This window comes from Rhea americana, unplaced genomic scaffold (assembly GCF_003343005.1).
Source record: "Rhea americana isolate MKP2758 unplaced genomic scaffold, rheAme1 scaffold_27, whole genome shotgun sequence".
Lineage (NCBI taxonomy): Eukaryota > Metazoa > Chordata > Aves > Rheiformes > Rheidae > Rhea > Rhea americana.
This window is the reverse complement of record NW_028186390.1, coordinates 3,802,580-3,823,806: the sequence shown is the minus strand read 5'-3', so window position 1 is coordinate 3,823,806 and position 21,227 is coordinate 3,802,580. Positions and strand designations below refer to the sequence as shown.

Below are 21,227 nucleotides of genomic sequence, written 5' to 3'. Positions count from 1 at the left end.
GAGCAGGTTAAACTCTAGGTGTCTGAAACCTGACAGTGCCCTTCTCAAGGTAAGATGTTTGCAGAGTATATTTTTGCAGAGACATGTACAGCTTCTCTGAATGCTCCGGTGCCGTCTTGGCCGCAGTGAAGTCAACGGCAGAACTTCCTCTGAAGAGGAAGGGCCGAAGAGAGGGACCTTAGCTCTGGGGTGGCAGTGCTCTTGAGGACTCGGGGGGGGCCTTAGCTCTGGGGTGGCAGTGCTCTTGAGGACTCGCGGGGGGCCTTAGCTCCAGGGTGGCAGTGCTCTTGAGGACTCGGGGGGGCCTTAGCTCCAGGGTGGCAGTGCTCTTGAGGACTCGGGGGGGGCCTTAGCTCCAGGGTGGCAGTGCTCTTGAGGACTCGGGGGGGGCCTTAGCTCCAGGGTGGCAGTGCTCTTGAGGACTTGGGGGTTAATCGTACTGGTTTGGGCCTGGCGTATGTTGGACAACATACCTTGAATCTCCCAGACTGGGTGCAGGTTTTGTACCCCAGCGCTCACGCTGCGGGCAGGTTGCTTTCATCTTGGACCGCTTCTGAACAGAACTTGCTGGTCTTCTCAGAGCCTGCTCCAAATTATATCATAGTTTTGCAGCGGCACATGCTTGGGGAATAAAATGAGAAGACGCCAAAATAAGACACCACCAAACCACCAGCCTCAAACAGTATTTTTTATGCGTGGTATCCAGGTGAAAACACAGCCTAGTTTTCCCTGCTTCCCTCTGCCCCAAACATCCAGCATGGTCTTTAGTTTCCTAAAAACTGTTGGTCTTGGTGCGTCGCAGGAAGTTTGGGAACTGTGACTACGCGACTCAAATGCACCTGCCTCAGGGAGAGTTCATGGGCCACAAGGCCCTAAATCACTAGGGCACACAACAGTTTCAACCCCAAATTTTCTTTTCTTTTAAACACTAATCTCTGTTTCTGGACACTTCTCAGCTTGTTACTTCTGTGTGTGCTGTTATGCGTTGCTGCCTGAGCTTGCCTCAGTTGATGTAGATGTTTTATCTAACCTCCTTTTCACGTTTCTTTCCCTGAATTTCCCACCTCCTCTCTTTAGCCTTCTCTCTAAATGTTAGTTTTAAAAGGTTATATGCAAACATGCAAGTTATAAAGAAGTTGCCAAAAACCTTAAAATGTAAAATCTCCAGAGTTTGTCTCCTGTTATGTACAGAGGATTGTAGAAGCGAATATTAGTCATTCACATCATTTTCTGTGTTGAGTCAATATCTATTTTTAGGTGTGGAGCAGATAAAGACAACTCTTTGACACACAAAACACAGACATCCATTTGACATCGCTTGTGTTTGGGCTAAGGCTGGAGAAGAGGGGAAGACGATTGCTGAAGGCTTTGTATGCATGACAGGAGCCCCCCGTTTCCTCCCAAGACATGTTTTAAGACATAATGCAGAAAAGTACTGATCTGTTCATATTTAAATAAATCAAAATGAAGTGCAGAATATTCAGTGTTAGATCCAACATGATTTCAGATGTGCTGCAAAGTAATTCTTCGTGATCCATGCTGACTCTTTGCCATTAGGCTTTATCCAGAAAGTACTTTTACTACTTTAAATGCATGTATTATTCTAAGTGTATATATTATTTTAAAAGTGCAGAAGCGTTTTTATGCACATATTGTAGTTATAAATCTTATCTTTCTCATAGCTCTGGTTGTCTATTTCCATAGATAGAACAGCAATTCGGAAAGGGTTCATTTAATAATTTTCCAACAATATATGTGCAGTGTCTCAGCTAGATTTTGTTGTCTATTTGTCCCTAATATTATGGTCTGATTTTGGGCTTATAGTGCAAGGGAACTTCTGATAAATTGCAGATATGACAATGAGTGTCAGCATACAGTTCCCCAAGCAGCGGTTCATTTAGTCTAATTTCACCAGCACTTCATAACTTCATAGTTCATCCAAAACAGATCTTACCAGCGCAGGATGAAAGCACTGAGAGCACAAAAGATCACTCTGCAAATAACCTGATCTGTTTCTAACACCTTTTTTTCTTTTTTCTTTTCCTTTTTTTTTTTTATCCTGGAACTTGGGAATGCTACGTATAGTCTGAGGTTATTATATGTTGGATACAGTAAATCATCTGTACACCCACAGCCCAGAGGGGTAAATTTACGAAGCTGTGCGTAGGAAGTTGCACATTAATCTACCTCTGAACAATAGTTATTTTGTGCCTGCACTTAAGGAACCCTTGCATTTGTTTTTAAGCTATCTCAAGCTTTTCCTTTGTTCTTCCAACGTTTCCTGGGTTTGTTGGTTTGGCAGAACAGGTAGCCTCCGGACTGTAGGGTTATTCAAGCTAACGTTAAAGCTTGTAAAAGGGTAGAAAATAATCCAGCCATTTAAAACGTGAAGGGTAGAGCGAGCTAACTAATGTGCCTTTCCTTTTCTTAAATCCCTAGGTGTCATATGCCCGTCCAAGTTCAGCATCAATCAGAGATGCGAACTTGTATGTCAGCGGCCTTCCAAAAACAATGACCCAGAAAGAATTAGAGCAGTTATTCTCACAATATGGGCGCATCATCACCTCACGGATTCTGGTTGATCAAGTCACAGGTTAAGAATATTTTCTTGATACACTCATATTTTTCTGAAAATGGCAAAGACCAAATGCTTACTGACTGTTGCATTTTAAGGCAAAATGATTGAACGTGTGTGAACGCACTGAACATGTAAAATGCCATATCTACCTGTCTATAAATGTAACTGGAGGCCTATCTTGCTTTTCTTTATTCGGGGGGAGGGGAGAGGAGTCTCAAAATGCAGAATATTGTTTGTGTAAAATCATTATATTAAATATGGTAGGGCCTGATGGAGAAGAACATAGCTGAGGAATGCCATTTTTCTTTATATTTTTTTTCCTTTAATTTGCAAGCCATGTATTCTGTTCTTAAGTCAAAATTAACATTCAGTTTTATGTTTCGTTACGTAGATGAGGCTGTTCTGTATAGATTTATTTGTTCCCTTGTCTTTACTTCCCAGGTGTTTCTCGAGGTGTGGGATTTATCCGTTTTGATAAGAGAATAGAGGCGGAAGAAGCCATAAAGGGACTAAATGGCCAGAAGCCTAGCGGTGCTACAGAACCAATTACTGTGAAGTTTGCCAATAACCCCAGCCAGAAAACAAGCCAGGCACTCCTTTCACAGCTGTATCAGTCTCCCAACAGACGCTACCCTGGACCACTTCACCACCAGGCTCAGAGGTTCAGGTAATTACCTGGAAAAGAGCTGAAGTTCTACCAGGGCTGAAGGTGTGGGGCAGGTGCTGTGCAGGAAAATTTGCTTTAGTTGCATAGGCTGACCTGATTTTCTTTGTAAAATTAAATATTCTTTCCTGGAGAATGAGGAGGAAAATCTGCTGACAGCAGTAGTCATGTTGTATTTACTAAAACTGCTGAAGTACTGTACAATCTCATGAAGTCTCATAGAAAAAGGGAGGACAGAATAGAGTTACACTGATAATCAAATGAACAGTTACTATCCTGTTCTTTTTGATTTTTTTGGTAATGCTTTTATTTTCTGCTGTATTATTACAGTTTTGATGCAGCTTACACTTTGATGTTAATGACAGTGGATTGGTAGCAGGAAGAAAGCTGAGTGTCTTCCACTCAGTAGTGGTGTCATTAAATTTATTAGCCTGAGATACCTGCTCTTAGAATAAAGAGACCTTGTATTAGTCTTCAGTATAATTCCTCAGATATTTTCAGGGATGTTTTATGCTTTTCATTCTGAATATACTGTTTCCATCTGATACATAAGCCAGTATTAGTAACACATTCTCTTGTTGCTCCTTTTGTGCTTTAGAATTAGTTTCAGGCAACTTAGCATTTAAATAAAAAGTTTTTAATAAAAAAAAAAAAGGTAGGAAAAGAGATATTTGGACATATTGACATAACTGGTTTGCATATTGGCTATAGAAAATGATAGAAAAGCAATGTGAATTTTTCAGTGTAGAAAAGTGCTAATGAATTAAAGAGTATAGAAAAAGTCAATCATTAACCAACTGATATAAAACCAAATAAAAATTTAATACATCTTTGGCATGCTAACTGTGTCCATTAAGGTTATCACTGAGTCCTTCATTGGATAAAGGACTTACTGTGGTGCATGCCACTGTAAAGCAAACGCTTATACTCAATCTGTGAAACTTGGTGGTCACTTACATTTAATAATCCCTCAGGATATGTCAATCTATCCTAAAGGGAAGAAAGTTTTATGTTAAAGCAGTTAGAAAGAAGACATTTTCCAGTTCCAGTTAACCATGAATTATTTGCAAAAATTTTATACTAATATAGTCTAAGAAAAGACAAATCAAAAGTGTTTTTTAACCAAATAAAATCTTGAAAATTAAAATTTCTCATTCAGAATGTGGACAAGTTAAAAATTACCGTAAATGCTGTGCTGGAAACTCGAACACAACCTGCAACTTAACAGAGCAGGTCACTAGTTGTTAAACTCCGTAGATGTGTGGGAAACTTGTTGAACATTTCTTCTTTGAAAATGGAACGCTATTAATAATAGTTCCATTGAGCGATCTTGCCATCTGTGAGACATTAACCCAAAGACCCTCCTTCTCTTTTCAGGCTGGACAATTTGCTTAATATGGCCTATGGCGTAAAGAGGTAATTAGAATTCCACAGATTGCCAGATGTCCATGTTGGCACAGATTGGTGCTACAATTTATTTTTTTTAATTCACTAACTTTATTTTTTTTCTTTTAATTCCTTCTTTTCTTCCACCAGCATGTCAAATTCTTTTTAAGTTTGGACTTCAGTTGGTTTTGTTACTTTAAAGGCCACACACACATTCGGGGGGTTGGGGGGAGGTGGGGGTTCTAGCCTTTTTTTTATTATTTACAGGTGGGCTTCTGAAATGGTTTAGGTGCAACAGCTACAAGCTTTCTAACTCCAGTCGTCCAGCTAAATGGCACTTTGTCCAGAATCAGAGCTATAAACTTGAGTCTTTAACTAATCTCTGATCTGATAATGTAAAGCTTACCAGCTGAAAATGGAATTATACTGCTGTTATCTAAATCTCACAGTAAGATCTTCATTCTCCTAAATCTACCTTCGTCACAAGTTGACTCTAAACTATAGCTGTGTGCACCTTAATCAGCCCTAAGTTTCTTTTGTTACAGGTTTGATAATTTGTTGCAAATATTTCTTGGTGCTTGAGTTTTTTTTTTCCCCCCATTTGTTTAAAATAGGACTGTGTATATGTGTGTGTGTGTCACGTGTGTTAAAGTTCAGCGGATCTGTAAACATCTGTGCTGTTTCGTGAATATGTTCCATGTTTGACCTGATAGCTGAAATGAGTTGACATACTGTTAGTGTTTTTTCTAATGGCACACATCAACGCAAGCCAACCTCACAGCAAAATAAAGGCGTAGTCTTATTCCTGATGTTACCCAAAGATGTCCAGCCATCCCCCCACAATTAAGATGAGAAAACATTCTGAAATGGTCTACTCGCCACATATGAAAATTATTTGAGCTTTGTTTTTAAAGCTCATCCTGTAAATGGTATGGTAAGTATATCTTTAATGTAGTTAGTAGTGTGGACACATTTTAACTACTGCTGCAGTAGCTATCATGCAGATAAATCGCAAATCTTAAGACTGCTTCTGAAAGTGAAAATAATGCTGAAAACAGAGCCTCAGTATCTTTCCAGAAGCTCTATCTCATGAATTTACTAGTACGTATGTTTTATTAACTATATAGTTAGTGGTGGTAGTGATACGGTGAGTCAGAAATTACCACCTGATTTTACCACACGCTGCTTCCCATGAGTTCTCTCCTCTCATTTTTTCCTTGATATGTTGCCAGAAACCTTCTAGAGCTCTTGGGCTCAAGTACCTGTCGGAAAGATGGTTTTGTTCAGGGATTTTTTCCCTGAATAGGTAACGACTGCAGAATTTCACTGGCCTTTGGTGCGGGGCAGATGCTACTTAGCCCTAACAAGTGAGAATTTGATTTCTGATTTCACGGGATGTACAGACAGTGGGGGAAAAAAAATAGTCACCTGCCTTTTTGAAACTGGGTGTCTATTTTCTTAATGTTCAGAGTTTACTGACAGCTCCTGCCGTGTTAGTCTTAAAAATCTCATTAGCTTTTTTCAGCAGTGGTTCTTAGGTGACTTTAAATTAGTTATTTTCCCTTCCCAGCAAATCCTGAACAGTTGTACTCACTGCCCTGGCAAACCCTGTGTTTACAGGCAAGGGCTGCAAAAATACAGTAGCAGTTTAAAAAAAAAAAATCTGAGACTGCCTCTAAAACATCTTCAGTGTAGTTTTTCTGGTTTTGTGTTTTGGCGTGTAAACCATGTAGTACTGATAGCATATGAGATGTGCTGATGTGGCAAAAGGTTTTATTGACACTAGATTCAGATCACCTGCATAGCTGATGGCTTTGCTGTTAGCAACAGCCTATCTTATATTTGTGTCAATAAACCCGTAGTAGTTTCATGTATATTTGTTTGGGAGTTACAGCAGCTTCTATGCTCAGGGTACAGAAATAGTTGAAAGCTGCATGGCCTCACCAGTGGACTATATGAAACTTTAATCCTTTACATCAGTGAAACATACCTTAAAAATGCAAAACCTTAAAACATAGCATAGTGTGACACGCACGGCTTTGTGCGTTGTACAGATTTTACAATAACATCGCTTACTGGTATGTACGTTAGCATTGTGCTTCATGTTAAATTTAGACATTGCAGGAAACAAGGTTTTGCTGGCTTTACATGTATTACTAGCAGAGTTTCCACTTGTCAGCATTGGGCTTAAAGTCCCATCTCCAAATTTCAAAAGAAATTTAAGCTGTTGGCTTGCAGATCATTTACATGCTCTCAGTCCTGGCCGCCTTTAAAATTTCACCTTGTCTTACGGTGAAGAGAATTAGTATAAATTGGCCTTTTTGAGCTTGCTTGGTTTTCAGCGGCTGAGAAAGTACGGCAGGATAGTAGAGCCGTGCTGAACCGTTGCGATAATATTGCTAGTTTCAGTATCCAAGAGAGAAATTAAAGGATGTTGCGTGAAGAGATGTTCAGTAGGAAAATTGCCATTTATTTTCTTACAAATGGTTTTTGCAAACCCCTGTGTGTGTCTGAGGGCCCAGTGCTGTGAGCGTTTGCGAACTGCTCATTTACAGCATAGGTACACCCAAGTGGTGTTCCTCAGCTTAAGATATATATTCCAAAGTGTCTCGTTTCCTCAAATATACATATAAAGCGCCGTCAGGAGTCAACAGAATAGGGAGCAGTCATCAAAGTGCGTAGCTTCTTTTATAGTTACTTAATAGACAGTATGTAATACAGCTTGCTAAATGCATGTGAAAATATTAGAAATGCCAAAGCAGGAATTTTGGAGAACATGAGAGCCAACTTCCTACCTCAGCTGTGTTGTGAGGGGGTTCCCCCCCCCCCATTTCCTCAGTCCTCGCTCAAAAAGTCCTGAATTATTACTCATTTTGGATATTAAAATTCATCACCTCTAAGTTAGAGGTGAAACTGAATTTTTATTAAGGCTTTTCCGTTATTTAGTTGTTATTTTAAAATGTATCACAAACTGGAGCTTCAGAAAGCGTCTCCTTTTAATCAAAGCGGTGAGAGGAAAATTCTGCTGGACCTGCGGACTGCTGCTGCCCGGGCCCCGCCGGGGCAGGGGCAGTCGGCGTGCCGCAGGCCAGGGCTGCTGGCCGGCCCGGCCGGAGCAGGAACGGGCTGGCAGGAGCCTCCTGAAGCTGGGGAAAAGCGAATCTGGCGTTGGGCACCTGGCTGCTGTTTTCAGCCACCTAGAGGAAGCGCTGGAAGATGGAGCCGAGCTCTTCTCAGAGGCGCGCTGCAAGCAGCCGGGGCTGCAGCGGGGGAAATTCGGCTGGAGACGAGGGAAAACCGTTCTCAGCGAGCGCGATCCCAGAGCGGGATCCAAGCGGGGGCTTGGGGGGGTCGCGTAGTCCCGGCTGTGGAGATTCTCAAAGCCTGCCTGGCCAAGGCGCCTGAGCAGCCAGCTCCGACTCCGGCGCTACCTCTCAAGAGCTGGCCTTGCTCTGAGCGGGAGGCTGGGTCAGACGACCTCTGCCTCCTCCCGTGGTGCTTCTGCCGTCATAACCGCACTGCCCGGCCTGGGGTATCCAGTCCAGTGCTTGAATTCGGAAACTAGGCCCCAAAAGGCAATGAGGAAGTTAGAACGCTAAAATAGATGTTCCAGGAGCATATCTGTCTCCGCTGGCTATTCGAAGAGCCTAGGATCCTGCCGTGGACGAGGAAGGCTCCCGGTGTGAAGGTATTAGTTGGCAAACGTTCACTGATCAGTTATGCGGTCTTTCACCCTCCGATTGCTGCATAAATCTTTAATATATGTGGCCAGCTTTGGGACTTCTTTGTGAGCAGTGCAGTGTATGTCTGTTAAGAATTTTGTTAGGAAGAGAATCAGAATTTACCATGTACAGAGCTCTCACTAAACCTAGTGGTATTTTTAGCCAAAGAGGCTACTATTATGAAACACCGCTGTCAAGATTCAGCTATAATAATCTTTAAAATAAATCTTAAGGGGGTCTGTTTTTTCACCACAAACTAGTAAAAAAGTAAAGCATTAGATCTCTATGGCCCTGAAACTACGTTATTTTAGTAATGGAAATATGTGGTAAATTGCTAGAGGCCTTTTTACATGAACTCATATTTATGACAGCATGAGCAGGCCCTTTTTGACCTAGATTGTGCTTAAGCATTTCTTTTATTAGATCAGCGTATACGTCTAGGTTTGCGCTTGAGGGAAAGGCCTTAATGCCCAGATTTGGTCTTTATATTTAGTACAGCTCTCCTCCACTTACGCAGGAGTTAGAGACCAAAGGTGGCTATGAAGTGATCTTCCAGGGACTGGATCACGAACCTTAATTAACGTTGGATTGATTGTTTATTTTAAAGTCTTGGTTCCGTGTACTTTGTGCCAAGAGATATATTTAGAATAGACCCCTCTTTTTACTTGGTAGGTTCTCTCCGATCACAATCGATGGTATGACGAGCCTGGTGGGAATGAATATCCCTGGTCACACTGGGACTGGATGGTGTATCTTCGTCTACAACTTGTCTCCCGACTCGGATGAAAGTGTGCTGTGGCAGTTGTTCGGTCCCTTTGGAGCGGTCAATAACGTCAAGGTGATCCGCGATTTCAACACCAACAAGTGCAAGGGATTTGGCTTTGTCACCATGACCAACTACGATGAAGCTGCCATGGCGATTGCCAGCCTTAATGGATACCGTTTAGGAGACAGAGTATTGCAAGTTTCCTTTAAAACCAATAAAACCCACAAATCCTGAATTTCATATCCTTACTTACTAAAATATATATATATATAAATATATATACGAACAAAACAAAACAAAAAAAAAACTCTTCAAGGCTTATATTCAACCATGGACTTTATAAGCCAGTGTTGCCTAAGTATTAAAACATTGGATATCCTGTGATGAACAGGAAAGGATTTTATAATGCTTAGAAAAAAAAAAGAAAAAAAAAAACCTTTGATGCATTGAATGTTCTTTCATAGCTGTCGTTGTTGAATATAATATACATAGATAACAATGTGCAGGGATTTTTACCCGGCCAGCTAGTTTTACTACCTTCCTTGAAGGTGGGTCTTTTTAAGATGACCATTCACTCATTTGAAAAAAAAATAAAACAAAAACAATTTTTACAAACTAATGGGATTAAAAGCAAGAAAAAAGATTTTTCTTTTCTTTTGTTCTTTTCAAAACATTGATCCAATCAGATTGGTAAACCCCCCACATAAATTAAAGAGGAACAATAAAAATTGCAAAAAGAAGAACATAATTTTGCAACTTTTTTTATTTTTCCTTTTTTCTTTTATATCATGTGAACTAAACAGTCTTCTGTTAGGGAATGGGGTAAAGGGGGATACCTGATGACATAACAATTTAAATAACATTAACAATGTTGCCAAAGAGGTGGTCTCTTTGCTGAAAATGGGTTTCAAGAAAAATCTATTTTTATAAAATATAAAGAATTTTTACAAGAGAATCTGGATTTGAGAAAAAAATATTTTGACTGGCTAATTTAGGGGAAATTGACAACTTTGTCATGTTCATACTGCACTGGTAACTTTTTAGAGATCAAGATGTGTGTTTTAAACTGGATTAGTAGATTGTTTTTTGAAGGATGGGCTACAAACAGATGATCTTCGTATCTTTTCATAGCATGTAATAAAAATATTAAATACAGTACGGGAGAGTGTTCTTCCCAGGCACGCAGTTACCCACAGTCAAAACCCAAAAGCAAGGAGATGAGTTGCAAGACGGTTTTTCTTTAAGTCATCAGTATGGGATATCAGCAGAACAAAAGTTAAAAAATTAATTTTTTGATCAAAAACTTCCTTGGTTTGAGCAGTAGGTGCTACAAAATTATTTACATATCTTAGTATCATAGTTAAATGTAATGTGTTTAGAAAAAATACATTTGCTTTAAATTTGTTAAGAATTTTCAAATTCACTTTATAGCCCATGCTAATATAATTGGGCTGTGTTGGCACATTTGGAACACTGTTTATGTTGCTTGAAACACTTATTTATTTAATTGCCGATGTGATGCATATGGCCAAAATCAAATATAGCTAGTTTGGCTAGTCTACTTATTTGTTTACTTAAACTATGGGAAGAAGCATATTATTGTGTCATTTTGTTGTGTGTGTATGTGTATATATAATATAAATATATATATATATAAAGTTATTTTTTCTTTTGGTTAATTTATTATAAGTTGTAACACTTTGCTAGTTTTGTTTGTATATGTCTTAAAATGTTTTCTTATGATACTTAAGTGACAGAGGTATCAAGGTAACTTGTGTAGAAATATTGTTTGATATATTGTCATGTTTGTTGTGAATATTTTTTCTTACTGCACAGTAGAAAAGAAAACAACTGGGTCTTTATTTTAATGTAATTCAGATTGGGGAAAACAGAGCTAAGGGAACAAAATGACTGAGGGGGTGCTCTCCCATGTCCAGTGCACTGATCATTTTAGTATGTTTGTGCTTTGTACGGTTATATATTTAAAACAAAAAAGGGTCATGCTCTTCCCTGAGTACTAGAAACAGTTACTCGCTATGCATAATCTAGTTGATAGTTAAATTTGCTATTGCTTTTCTTGTCTTGTTATATAAAATCTTTTCAATACAAGTTTAGTCTTAATGGTAATAAAACGTTATGGTTATTTATAACTTGTGCTTATTTTGTGCATTTTTTCCATGCTATACCCACTAACTGCATGTAGACTAAGTATTGTTTTTTCACACTGAAGAGGCAAACTTTTGTAGTAGACAAATAACTAAAGCAAAGGCTGCATCATAATTTTATCAGTTTTTTACTTTAACAATGTTAGATTTTAGTTTAAAGGAACACTCATTCAATGTTCAGGGAAACCTTTATACATCATCTGCTATGAATGAGCGCAGTTTGCTGGGAAAGTTTTGATGCATTTGCTAAGCATTAGTGGGGAAGGCATGTCAGAATCTTTTCTCTACGATGTGTTTTACTATCTGAATAATAATAATAATTTAAAAAAATCTTTCTTAGGACCAGGCAGTTGTATACTTTAGTTATAATGAATGACTTCATGTTAACCTTGCTAGTTTAGATCATTTCTGAGGGAAAGTATTGTAAATGTTTTTTTCATAACCTTGTTGTGTTTGAATTATTTGTACTTTAATTGTCCAGACAATAAATGAAAGTGTGTAGAATGGCTATGGACTTTCCACCTTTTTAACCGTGTTCAGATGTTTTAGTAATCCCAGCCACACCTCAAATGTGGTAGATGTTATAGTCTGGTTTCAGAAGCAAGGTCTTAAAGAGAGATGAAGGTATTAGTCAAACCAGATTTAAGCATATTCATTATTTATTTTTCCTTTTGAAGGTCAGAAAGAATCGGACATTTAAGATGTTGAACGCCAAATACCAAACTGTAACCAAACGACTTACTTATTTTAATGTGGAAGATGCTGAGGGATTTCTATTATATACAGTATTTCTACACAGTGAAAATATTGACTCGGTCAATATGGAGATTAAACAAAAGTAGCAAACTCTGGCATTATACAGTTTTTAAGCCATCATTTAGTTTGATTGACTTTTCTATGAATATGCTATGAATGTCATGCAATATGAAACAGTTTACATATTATCTGCTGTACAACACTATATATGATCACCTTCCAAATTTGATTCTTTTCACCATGTATTATAAGTAGCATTGATATCTCTTTCAGTTGATTTGTTTGAATCCCATTAATACAAATATTCACTTCATGTTTATGTTCTGTAACATTCACTAATTGAAAATATGTACCTTGTAAAACTGCGACATTGAATTTCATAATTGAGACTAGGAAAAATATATCAGAGGACTGGATGGACTGTGCGGTTCTTCAGCTCCTTCACCTATTAATAAACTCGTGTTTTTGTGAGATTAAGTTCCCATGTTGGTTATAATAATTAATTTCAGGCCACAGAATGAGTTTGTTCTTAAATCTCAGCTTGCTTAATTCATCCTTAAATCAACTTGACCATTCAGTAGCAAAACATGAAAGTTATTTTGCTTTGTCCAAAGACTGGGCCCTGCTAAATACCTTCCATCCATCTGTCGTCAGAAGGCGTGTGTGTGTGTGCGCGTATATGTGCGTGCTTCTTACACGAGTATGCGCACACGTGCACGTGCACCTTACCCTGTCGGAAGAGTAACGAGCTGAAAATCCCCGGGCAGCCCGGCTGCTTTAAAGGCAGGAACGTGGCGGCACCGAACGCAGCGGAGTTTTGCTGCTGCCTTCAGACAGGCCAGAAATTTGCTTCAGATTATTTCCACCACGACCCCCCAACCCACTTCCACTTAATCAAAGCTTAGTTACTCGCCCCCACCGTCCCCAGGACGTGTGAGCGCTGTAGGGGAAGGAGGACCGGGTCACCGAGGCGGGATTACGCGAGCCGGGTGAGAGCTCGCGTGCGGCGGGCGGGGAGGGCGGCTTGCGGCCGGGCGCGGGCGCGCGCGGGCTCGGGAAAAGCCGTCGCGGGCGAGCGGGTCCCCTGCCCGCTAGGCCGAGCCCAGCTGCGGGTCTAAAACTCCTGACCAAAACGCACGGCCTGCACAGCTGCGACAAGGAGCAAATTTTGCTAATTCCGAGGCCAAATCATCATGTTTTATATATCTTTTGCGAGAGGGTAGTCGCTGTTTTGTTTGGTTTCCCCCATACGAAGCCTGGCGCACAAATGGAAAATCCGCCGGGGAGGGAGGTCCCAGCGCGCCCGCTTTCGATTGCGCCTCGGGGCGCCTCAGTCGCAGTGAGGGGAGGGCCCCGCGATGCAAGAACCCGGCTGTGTTGAAAATTACATTTGGCACATCCAAGCCAGCAGGGAGCTGCCTTTAAATTTTTGCTGGGGGAAGTCAGCTTACCTCGTGCCGCTGGACTCGTGCCGGCCGACAGCCCCGTTCGCCCGTGCGGGGGGCCTGGACGCTGGGCTCCTGCTCGGGGCTCTCGGCCCGCGGAGGCCTGGGTGGGAGAGGCTCCCACAGAGGGTGCTCTGAAGCAGCCAGGAGAAGCTGCCGCCTTGCACTGCTCCGTTAAGTGACCACAGGCCAATGATGTAAACCCAGATCAACACGGGGCTCGTATACATAAAAACCTGAAGCGCTCACAGCCTGGCTGGACCAAAGCCGGGCATGGTACAGCCAGCGCTAAATGACAGAGCAGAGCCAGCCAAACCTCCCAGAAGCGTTGACATCGCCGGCTAGTCGGGTATCGCCCTTTAACACCAACAGACTTGCTAAACCCAGGAGCCGTAACGGGTCCCGTCCAGCTGAACGTCAGTCTCGGGAACAGACCTGACTTCAGCTGGAAGATGGCCCTAAAAGCAGCACCCCGAGGTGGTGCATGGTCGCATCAGGCATCTTGGACGCTGGTGTAGTGCAGTTCTCACACTCAAAAAAAAAAAAAAAAAAAAAAAAAAAAAAAAAAAAAAAAGGCTAAACAAAGTCCCTTCATCCCTGGGGTAGCACAGTGGTATTTTCAACGCCCGCAGTGCAGTGTGACCGGCACGTCCGAGGCCTGCTTGAGAAAAGCCTGCAACCGGGCTGCAGCGCAGTGAGACGACCGGGCGCTCAAGTGACAGGAACCAGCCTGTGCAGAAAGCGCCGCTGTGCTCCCATTGCGTTGTTCCCACAACGCCAAAACTGCATTTCCAAAAGCCTATTCTCTGTAACTATATCAGGGACGCGCACTAGAAAGGGAAGCCGGAAGAAAAGCAACCAAAAAAAAAAAAAAAGAAAAGGACAGTTCACACAAAGGCAAATTAATTTCACTTGCCCACAATTTATGGCACAAAATCAGATGGTTGCTTGCTCCCTGACTATCAGATTAGCAAGCTCCTGAAATAATCTTTCAGTAGAAATAGCTGGGAAGACCGCTCTGGCTCCCAGAGCCACGTCTCAGACAAGGCTTGAAATGTTGTTTATCACACATACCTAAGATATCACTGATATTTTAAACACTGGTCCAGCATATTTTTGAATACGAAATAGTTCAAGCTTTTTAATTTCATTCAACTTTCAGATGTTATAGGGCTGCAAGTTATTTATTTCTTGTATAGTAACAACAACAACAAAAAAAAAAAAAAAAAACTTTTTTTGCCCAGGTTACTACTACTGCGACGGGCAAACCACCCTAGAGCCAACACGCTCTGTGTGCAAGGCCTGCAGCCAGCAGCGTGGTGCCACACGTGGGGCTCAGCCTCAGCGCAGCTGACCCCAAGGCGAGTGCCTCGTCCCCGGGCTCCCAGCGCGGCGGGAGCCTTGCGCTGGGCAGGGAGGTCTGCCCGGACGGAGCCAAACGCCCGCCACTTCGCGTCTGCTTGCCCCGGCCCGGCACAGGAGCCCTTCCTCGGGCAAGAGCTGCAGCCAAACCAGCGCCTGCAGCCCCAGTTCGGCGCCCCGATGGCCCGTTGGACCCGGCCACCGCTCAGGCGGTCTGGGGACGTTGCCGAGGGGACCCCAGTGGGCACCGCTCTCGAGGCCCCTCACCCCTCGAGACAGGCCGCGGACCCGGGCTCCCCGTGTTGCCGAGTTACTGTAGCCACAACACCAGCGCTCAGCAAAGCCCCGCGGCCGCTCTGTCCCCTCCCGGCACGCGCCGCGGCCGCCTGCACCCTCGCGGGAGCAGTCCTGAGCCGCCGGCCCCGCGGGCGGGATGGGCCGCGGCGCAGTTGCACGGCTCATGAAGCCTTTTATCAAATTAGCAGGAAGCAAAAAAAAAAATAAAAAAAAAAAAAAAAAATAAAATAAAAAGAAAATGAAATGAAATCCACCCCCCAAAAAAAAAAAAACAACCTTTGCAAAGGAATGCAAGCAATGCCAATGAAAGCGCAATCATTTAAAAATAACTCCTTGATAAGGAGAGGAACCCACCAAAGGAAAAGGGGCTTAAATCCGAGGCCTCTTCTGTACCGGGTATAAATGCGCACTGATTAACTGCCTTAGCAACCTTTTTCATAGCAACATCTGGGGAAACTGACACTGAGGCCCAAAATACTTATTTTTATTTAAGAGAATTTTAAACGCACGCGATCATTAGCTCTTCAGTCTGAGCATCACGACTGACTAGAGCTGCCACTATCCATTTGCTTTAAAGAAGTATTTAGACTTTCCTTCACTTGCATTTTGTTTGAATTGCATGGGGGGGATCTATCAAAACGATATGCAAGAATTAGCTTTTTACAAACAATACAATTCTGATTTTTAAATCAGCACATGAGACACTTAATTAATTTTGTAGGATATGGAATCTGTTGCAAATATACAGCAGTACACCCACACATCACCATCTGCTGTGGAGAATTAAATGTACAACTCACAAATGAAATCCTGCAAAGTTGGTGCAAAAAGGTCCTTGCTTGAATTTAAACAAGGCTGTGGAAACCTGCAAACACATTGCAAAAGATCATGAAAACAATAACAAATTTGTCCATCTGCGAGTCAGTTCTAGCAGGGTGGGGGGGTGGGTTGTTTTGTTTTTAATATTGGTATATTTGCAATAATTGTTGCAGCTTACAATGCACATTCCATATAACACATATTTCAGCTCTTCCTATGAACAGAACAAGACAGCATTCAGGCAGGCGCTCTGAGCAGGCTCCGCTACTCTAGACCAGGTGTTCTAAGTCTTGGAGGGAAAAAAAAAATGACAGAGATTCCACTCTTTTAATGTTGGATTTAGCCACAATTTTGAAAAATTGGCAAATATGGCAATTGTTTTGGATGTTGTGTTATTAGAATTATTAACCAACACTGTTCTACTGCAATGAGGAAAAATAAACATCAACAACTACTGCTGCCATGAAAGAACTCACTCTAACAAACACAAATATCTGTATTTTTTTTTGACTTTAGTGAAGCCAAGCTTTCTTTTTTCTAATCTTGCCTCCTCATCTTTTTTAAGACATTCATTTAAAATGAGCTCATAATTTTACACCTAGCAGTAGCACACGACACTCTGTACCCTCATCTCCTGCACTAACGCTACTTATCTTGATACAACAGAAAGAACGTTCCTTCATGCATTGCCAAGAAAGCCCTTTTTCCCTTGGTCTAATATGGCCCAGTGAAATGCAAGGGTATGTATGGGGAGGCTACAGCAGACTGAAAGCAGATATCTTTGTACAATTTGAGCCACTACCTTTTCAGAGTGCTTAATGTTAAACCGCAAGAGACCACTACGGGCCGGCCAGAAGCAGCAGGCTGTGGATGAGCCCAGCAGCATCTGCTCCTTATAAATGCTCGCCAGGTGTGTACCTCAAAAGAGTCACTTTTGGCAGCTGTATGATGATGGAAGCTATACCAATGGACCCTGAAGTACAGAAATCCTTCCCATTTTATTTTTAAATAGCAAAACAGAAAAACATGCCGTTTTTTTCTGTGGCTATTGCTTCATTTTAGCCATACAAGACCTATAAATACTCTGCCTCAAAACACACGTATGATGCTATAAAGGTCAATAGGATCTGGACGTCTACATACACATATCCACACCATGAGATTATCTATGACATGTAAGATACTTGCATGACAGTAGCTCCTTGCCCCAGCCAAAAATGCTCTAGGTTGGTGTTCCTCTAGGTTTTAGCAGGTTTTTTTTTTTTTTTTTTTTTTTTTTTTTGAAAGTAAGACATTTCAGACTCTTTCTTTATATTTGCTAAATCCTTTCTGAGATGCATGTTCTTTTTAACAGACGTTTATCCCCTCACACACCTGGGAAGTATTCTCAGTTTACACATATAGAGTCTAATTTATGCTGAGGGGCCTGTTACATGTTTAACCCAGATAAAGTGTATCAGTAATTAAGAAATGCAGCATCAGAGGTACAACTTGCATGTAAATTTGCAGAAAGAAGCCTATCCGCTGAATGAATGCCACTAAAGACTACTTGATACCACCAGCTAATCAGAAAACCATACACATATAGCCATTGCCAGCATTTTTATGAGGAATATTATCTCTGTCCTGAAAAATGAGCCTTGTCAGAAGGGGTGGAAGTGTGCATATATGAAAGGAGGCCAAGCATAAGTGTCACAAGGGCAGTGGTTCTTAGACAAACCAGGAAAGCTGTGAACAAAAATGCCCTAACTCCAGCTGGAAGCACCAAGCTGCCTGGCCACACTGAGCAGCAGCTGAAGTTAGATAGCTCTCAGCTTCAGCAATTTATGTCCAAAATTCAACATTAGCACTGAAGAAAGAGCAGGAACACATCCGATATGGCCGGGGATGGCAAGCAAAAGAAGCCAGGCAGTCTATCTAGCAGAAAGGTGTATTCTCAAAGTTGCTTTAGCACCAGCGCAGCCACAAGAGGAAAACAGGAGCACTTCTGGGTCGCCAGGACATGAACTAGCTTGCTGTAAGTTTTCAAAAGCCAGAGGGGCAGGAAGCAAAAAGCTCTTCCTGAACACATAATGTGCAATTTGTTGAGGAAAAAAAAGAACTTTTTTTTTTTTTTTTTAATTTGACACTCACTGAGGGCAGCTCACTGCACGCAACATCCTGTCCATCGGTCTTGCAACTGGCACCTCTTCACAGGAGGTCTGGGAGGCACTGGGAGAAGGCTCTTGCTTCCTGTGGCCAGCCTGTGTCTGGAGAAAAAACCCTCCAAGTTAATTCAAGACATTGGGCAGTGATCCTCCCCATAACTCTGCTATCTGGCCATGCGTGCCAGATGGGACCGGTGCTTTTTGTCACCAAGTTCAACACCCACAAACATCCACGCAAATATCTAATCCCTCGGCTGGTTCTTTAGCTGACATAAACTGCCACTGCTCCTTTGAAGGATACTCACCCAGCAGTTGCTTTCTGTTAGGAAACAAAGAGAAGTTTGGTTAAAGAAACCAAACATACAGCCAACGGAGCCCTGCTAAGAGCTGAAGACCCAGCACTCATGGCTGCTGTCTTCTCCAGCACCTTTTTACTCCTAGCCTGGACTGTCGGGCAGAGCAAAGAGAGCAGGAAGGAGGAAAGGTCTTAGAAGATTGGTTCAGTCAGGAAAATCGTCCCTGGAGGAAGGTGGTCTTCTCATCGGTGGCGTCCTCCTGTCCTGCAAAGGAGCCGAGTCCTAGTTTGCAGGACAGCCAGCTCACTGTCCTGTCTACCAAACCCGGCAATGTCTGTTCTCCTCCCCTTACCCCATCGGCCCTTTGCTGCCACACCAGGGGAGTCACTGCCACGTGTGGCAGCCATACCGGCAGCACTGCCGCGCTAGGCTGGGTACGGACACGGGCGCCTGCACGGCAAAGCTGGGGCAAGCAGGGGTGGGGTGTTTCTGCGAAGCGCTGAGGAAATGGCTCAAAACGCAGAGTCCAGACTGCCTCGGTAGCCTGTGGGAGCTTGCTCAGTGCGTCTTTGCCTGACAGACCATAGCAGAGAAAACCGTGATGACAGATCTGCCAAATTCTCCCTGCTAAGTCAGCTGGTCAAAGATTTCCTTTCGCTTTTTCAGAGGGTGAGTGAAGTGTCCTTGAATCATTGTCTAGAATAACGGGAAAAGGAGAGCAAGCAGCTTTTGTGCCAAACCTCTTGTGTTTCCTCCACAAGGTGACTGTGCTGCACTTGTGAATGATTATATTATCATATATTAGAGGAGTTCATGTGCTAGTAACAAAGAGATTGTCAAACCACAGTTTATCTATTAAAATACCCAAAGTAGTAGTATCTTCTCAGCTAAACTGAAGAGATGCCAAATAGGTTGTTCACTGCCTAAAACCAGTACATCTCTGGATACACACGCATACACTTCAGTGAACTGACTGTATGCGTATTTTCAGTATTAAAAGATAAAATATAGTTCTATACCATGTTATGAACTAAGTTTGTGCAGTGGAACAGATTTTTACAGCTAAGTTAAAAGCTCTTGAGAATAAGAGGTTTATAATGGAAATGCTGACAGACTCTTAACTATAGCACTGGGATCTCTCTTGCTATTATGACCAGATAAACCAACAAGGTAATTCCATGTAGTGTTCCAGCTCCGAGACACTAACATACTACTTCTGGTCCCAGGTGCTGAGGGAAAGTTAAATATAAAACTTAATGAAACTGCAGTGACTGACTACACAGCTGGATGGTTACCCCTGCACCAGGGAGAGGTGAATTTCTCTCCTAGGGGGGGAATCTAAAAGGCAAGTAGTGACCAGTTGACTCAAGCGCAAGCAGTGACTGGAGCGCATGAAGTTTTCCTGAAATAAAAAGTTAAGTGGCTGGGTAACAAAGTTTGTAGAAAGTTGTAGAGCAAACCCAGTCACTATACATGCATCAGACCCAAGAAATGAATATAAATGGAGCCCCCTTCCAACACACCCCACACAAGAGAGATGCTGAGAGTGTGAGCAATGCTCACAGAGGCTATGGGGCATACATCTGCCATCTTTCTCTGCAAAACTGCTCCAGAAGTCCTTGATTTATCAAGTGCCAGTCAATCCAGCTAGCTTAAAATGTAATTATTGCAGGGAAGCTCAGGTGTGAATGGACATTCAGAGTCATTGCCCCAGTCCCTCGGGGCTCCGAGGCAGAGGTACCACAGGAGCTGTGCTAAGCCTGCACAGCAGCTCTCTAGCTTGTGTCCAAATAGATGATGTAATTGCAGGGAGCAGAAGTGCAGTTCTTGCCACACTTTAACACCCAGAAAATTTTGCTACTCCTTTTTGTGCCACGTATAAAACTTCCGAGACTACCAGGAGGCACACGCAATGCCTCTACCTACACGTAAAAGCCTGAGCAGACTTCCCGAGGTTGGTGGGCTGGTAGCACTGCCTATTGTCAAGACCGTCTGACATTTCCAATTACAAGACTCTACTTTCAGCTGCTTATAACTGTCATATTTTGACCAGTAACTTGTCATTTTCCATCCTGGGCATCTGCCTCAGGCTGAATTTTTTTGGAAAGCTTCAGCCAAAACAATATAGCTATTCCCAAGGGCAAGGCCAGGGAACAATGCACTGTTTTGTAATGGTAAAAGAGAAAAAGAACTGACATCCTCTTCTTTAAGATGCATCGCGGCTCCTCACGCTTTCGATAGGGGAGTAGAAATTTAGTAGACTGGTGACCTTTGCATTAGGGATGTCCCTTTCATTACTGCTGTGAAAATCCAAGCAAGTCTGGCCAAGTGAACATATCTGAAAAAAAATCCAATCGAACCTCCTCAGCAGAGACTTTCTTGAATGGGAATAGCTAAAAACTCTGAGGATCCTGTCCCAGTTCAGCTCATCTTGTCCTGCTCCCAGCCCCAGAATGGGGTAGCTCCGTCCCCGACAAAGCACTGAGCATCTAATCCCCTGTGCAGTGCTCACTGCAGAGCAGACTGCTCACACAGTGTCCGCCAGGAGTTACTGGGTGTTAACTCCAGGCTAAAGGATCAAAGCAAGATACTCCCTACGGTCACAGATCTTCATTGCTATGCTATGGGTGCAAAGAGCCCTGGTGTTGGATGACTTGTATTCTGGTATCCAGACCATGAGGGGAAAGAATTAAGCCAGACTGGCATGGAAGTGAGGAGAGAGCAAATTTGGGCCAGGATCTGGGTGGAATCGCAGCTGAAAGAACTGGTAGGGGCAGTTTGACAAGGCTGATGGGTTGGGTGAAAACTGAGCAACAGCACAAAT

General features: G+C 42.5%; 1 protein-coding gene across 3 annotated transcripts in view; it reads left to right on the top strand.

Annotated features, from left to right (window-relative positions):
• The window catches only part of ELAVL4 (ELAV like RNA binding protein 4), a 62,185-nt gene extending 52,678 nt beyond the window's left edge, over positions 1-9,507 (top strand). For 2 of the 3 annotated variants that reach the window (XM_085308060.1, XM_085308059.1), the window contains exons 4-7: positions 2,440-2,593; positions 3,020-3,245; positions 4,620-4,658; positions 9,023-9,507. In XM_085308060.1, the coding sequence (XP_085164186.1) occupies positions 2,440-2,593; positions 3,020-3,245; positions 4,620-4,658; positions 9,023-9,350 (747 nt within the window). In that variant the 3' untranslated portion in view covers positions 9,351-9,507. The remainder of the gene's footprint in view (positions 1-2,439; positions 2,594-3,019; positions 3,246-4,619; positions 4,659-9,022) is intronic. The other variant, XM_085308061.1, reaches the window with a different exon arrangement.
• The last annotated feature ends 11,720 nt before the right edge of the window (positions 9,508-21,227 follow it).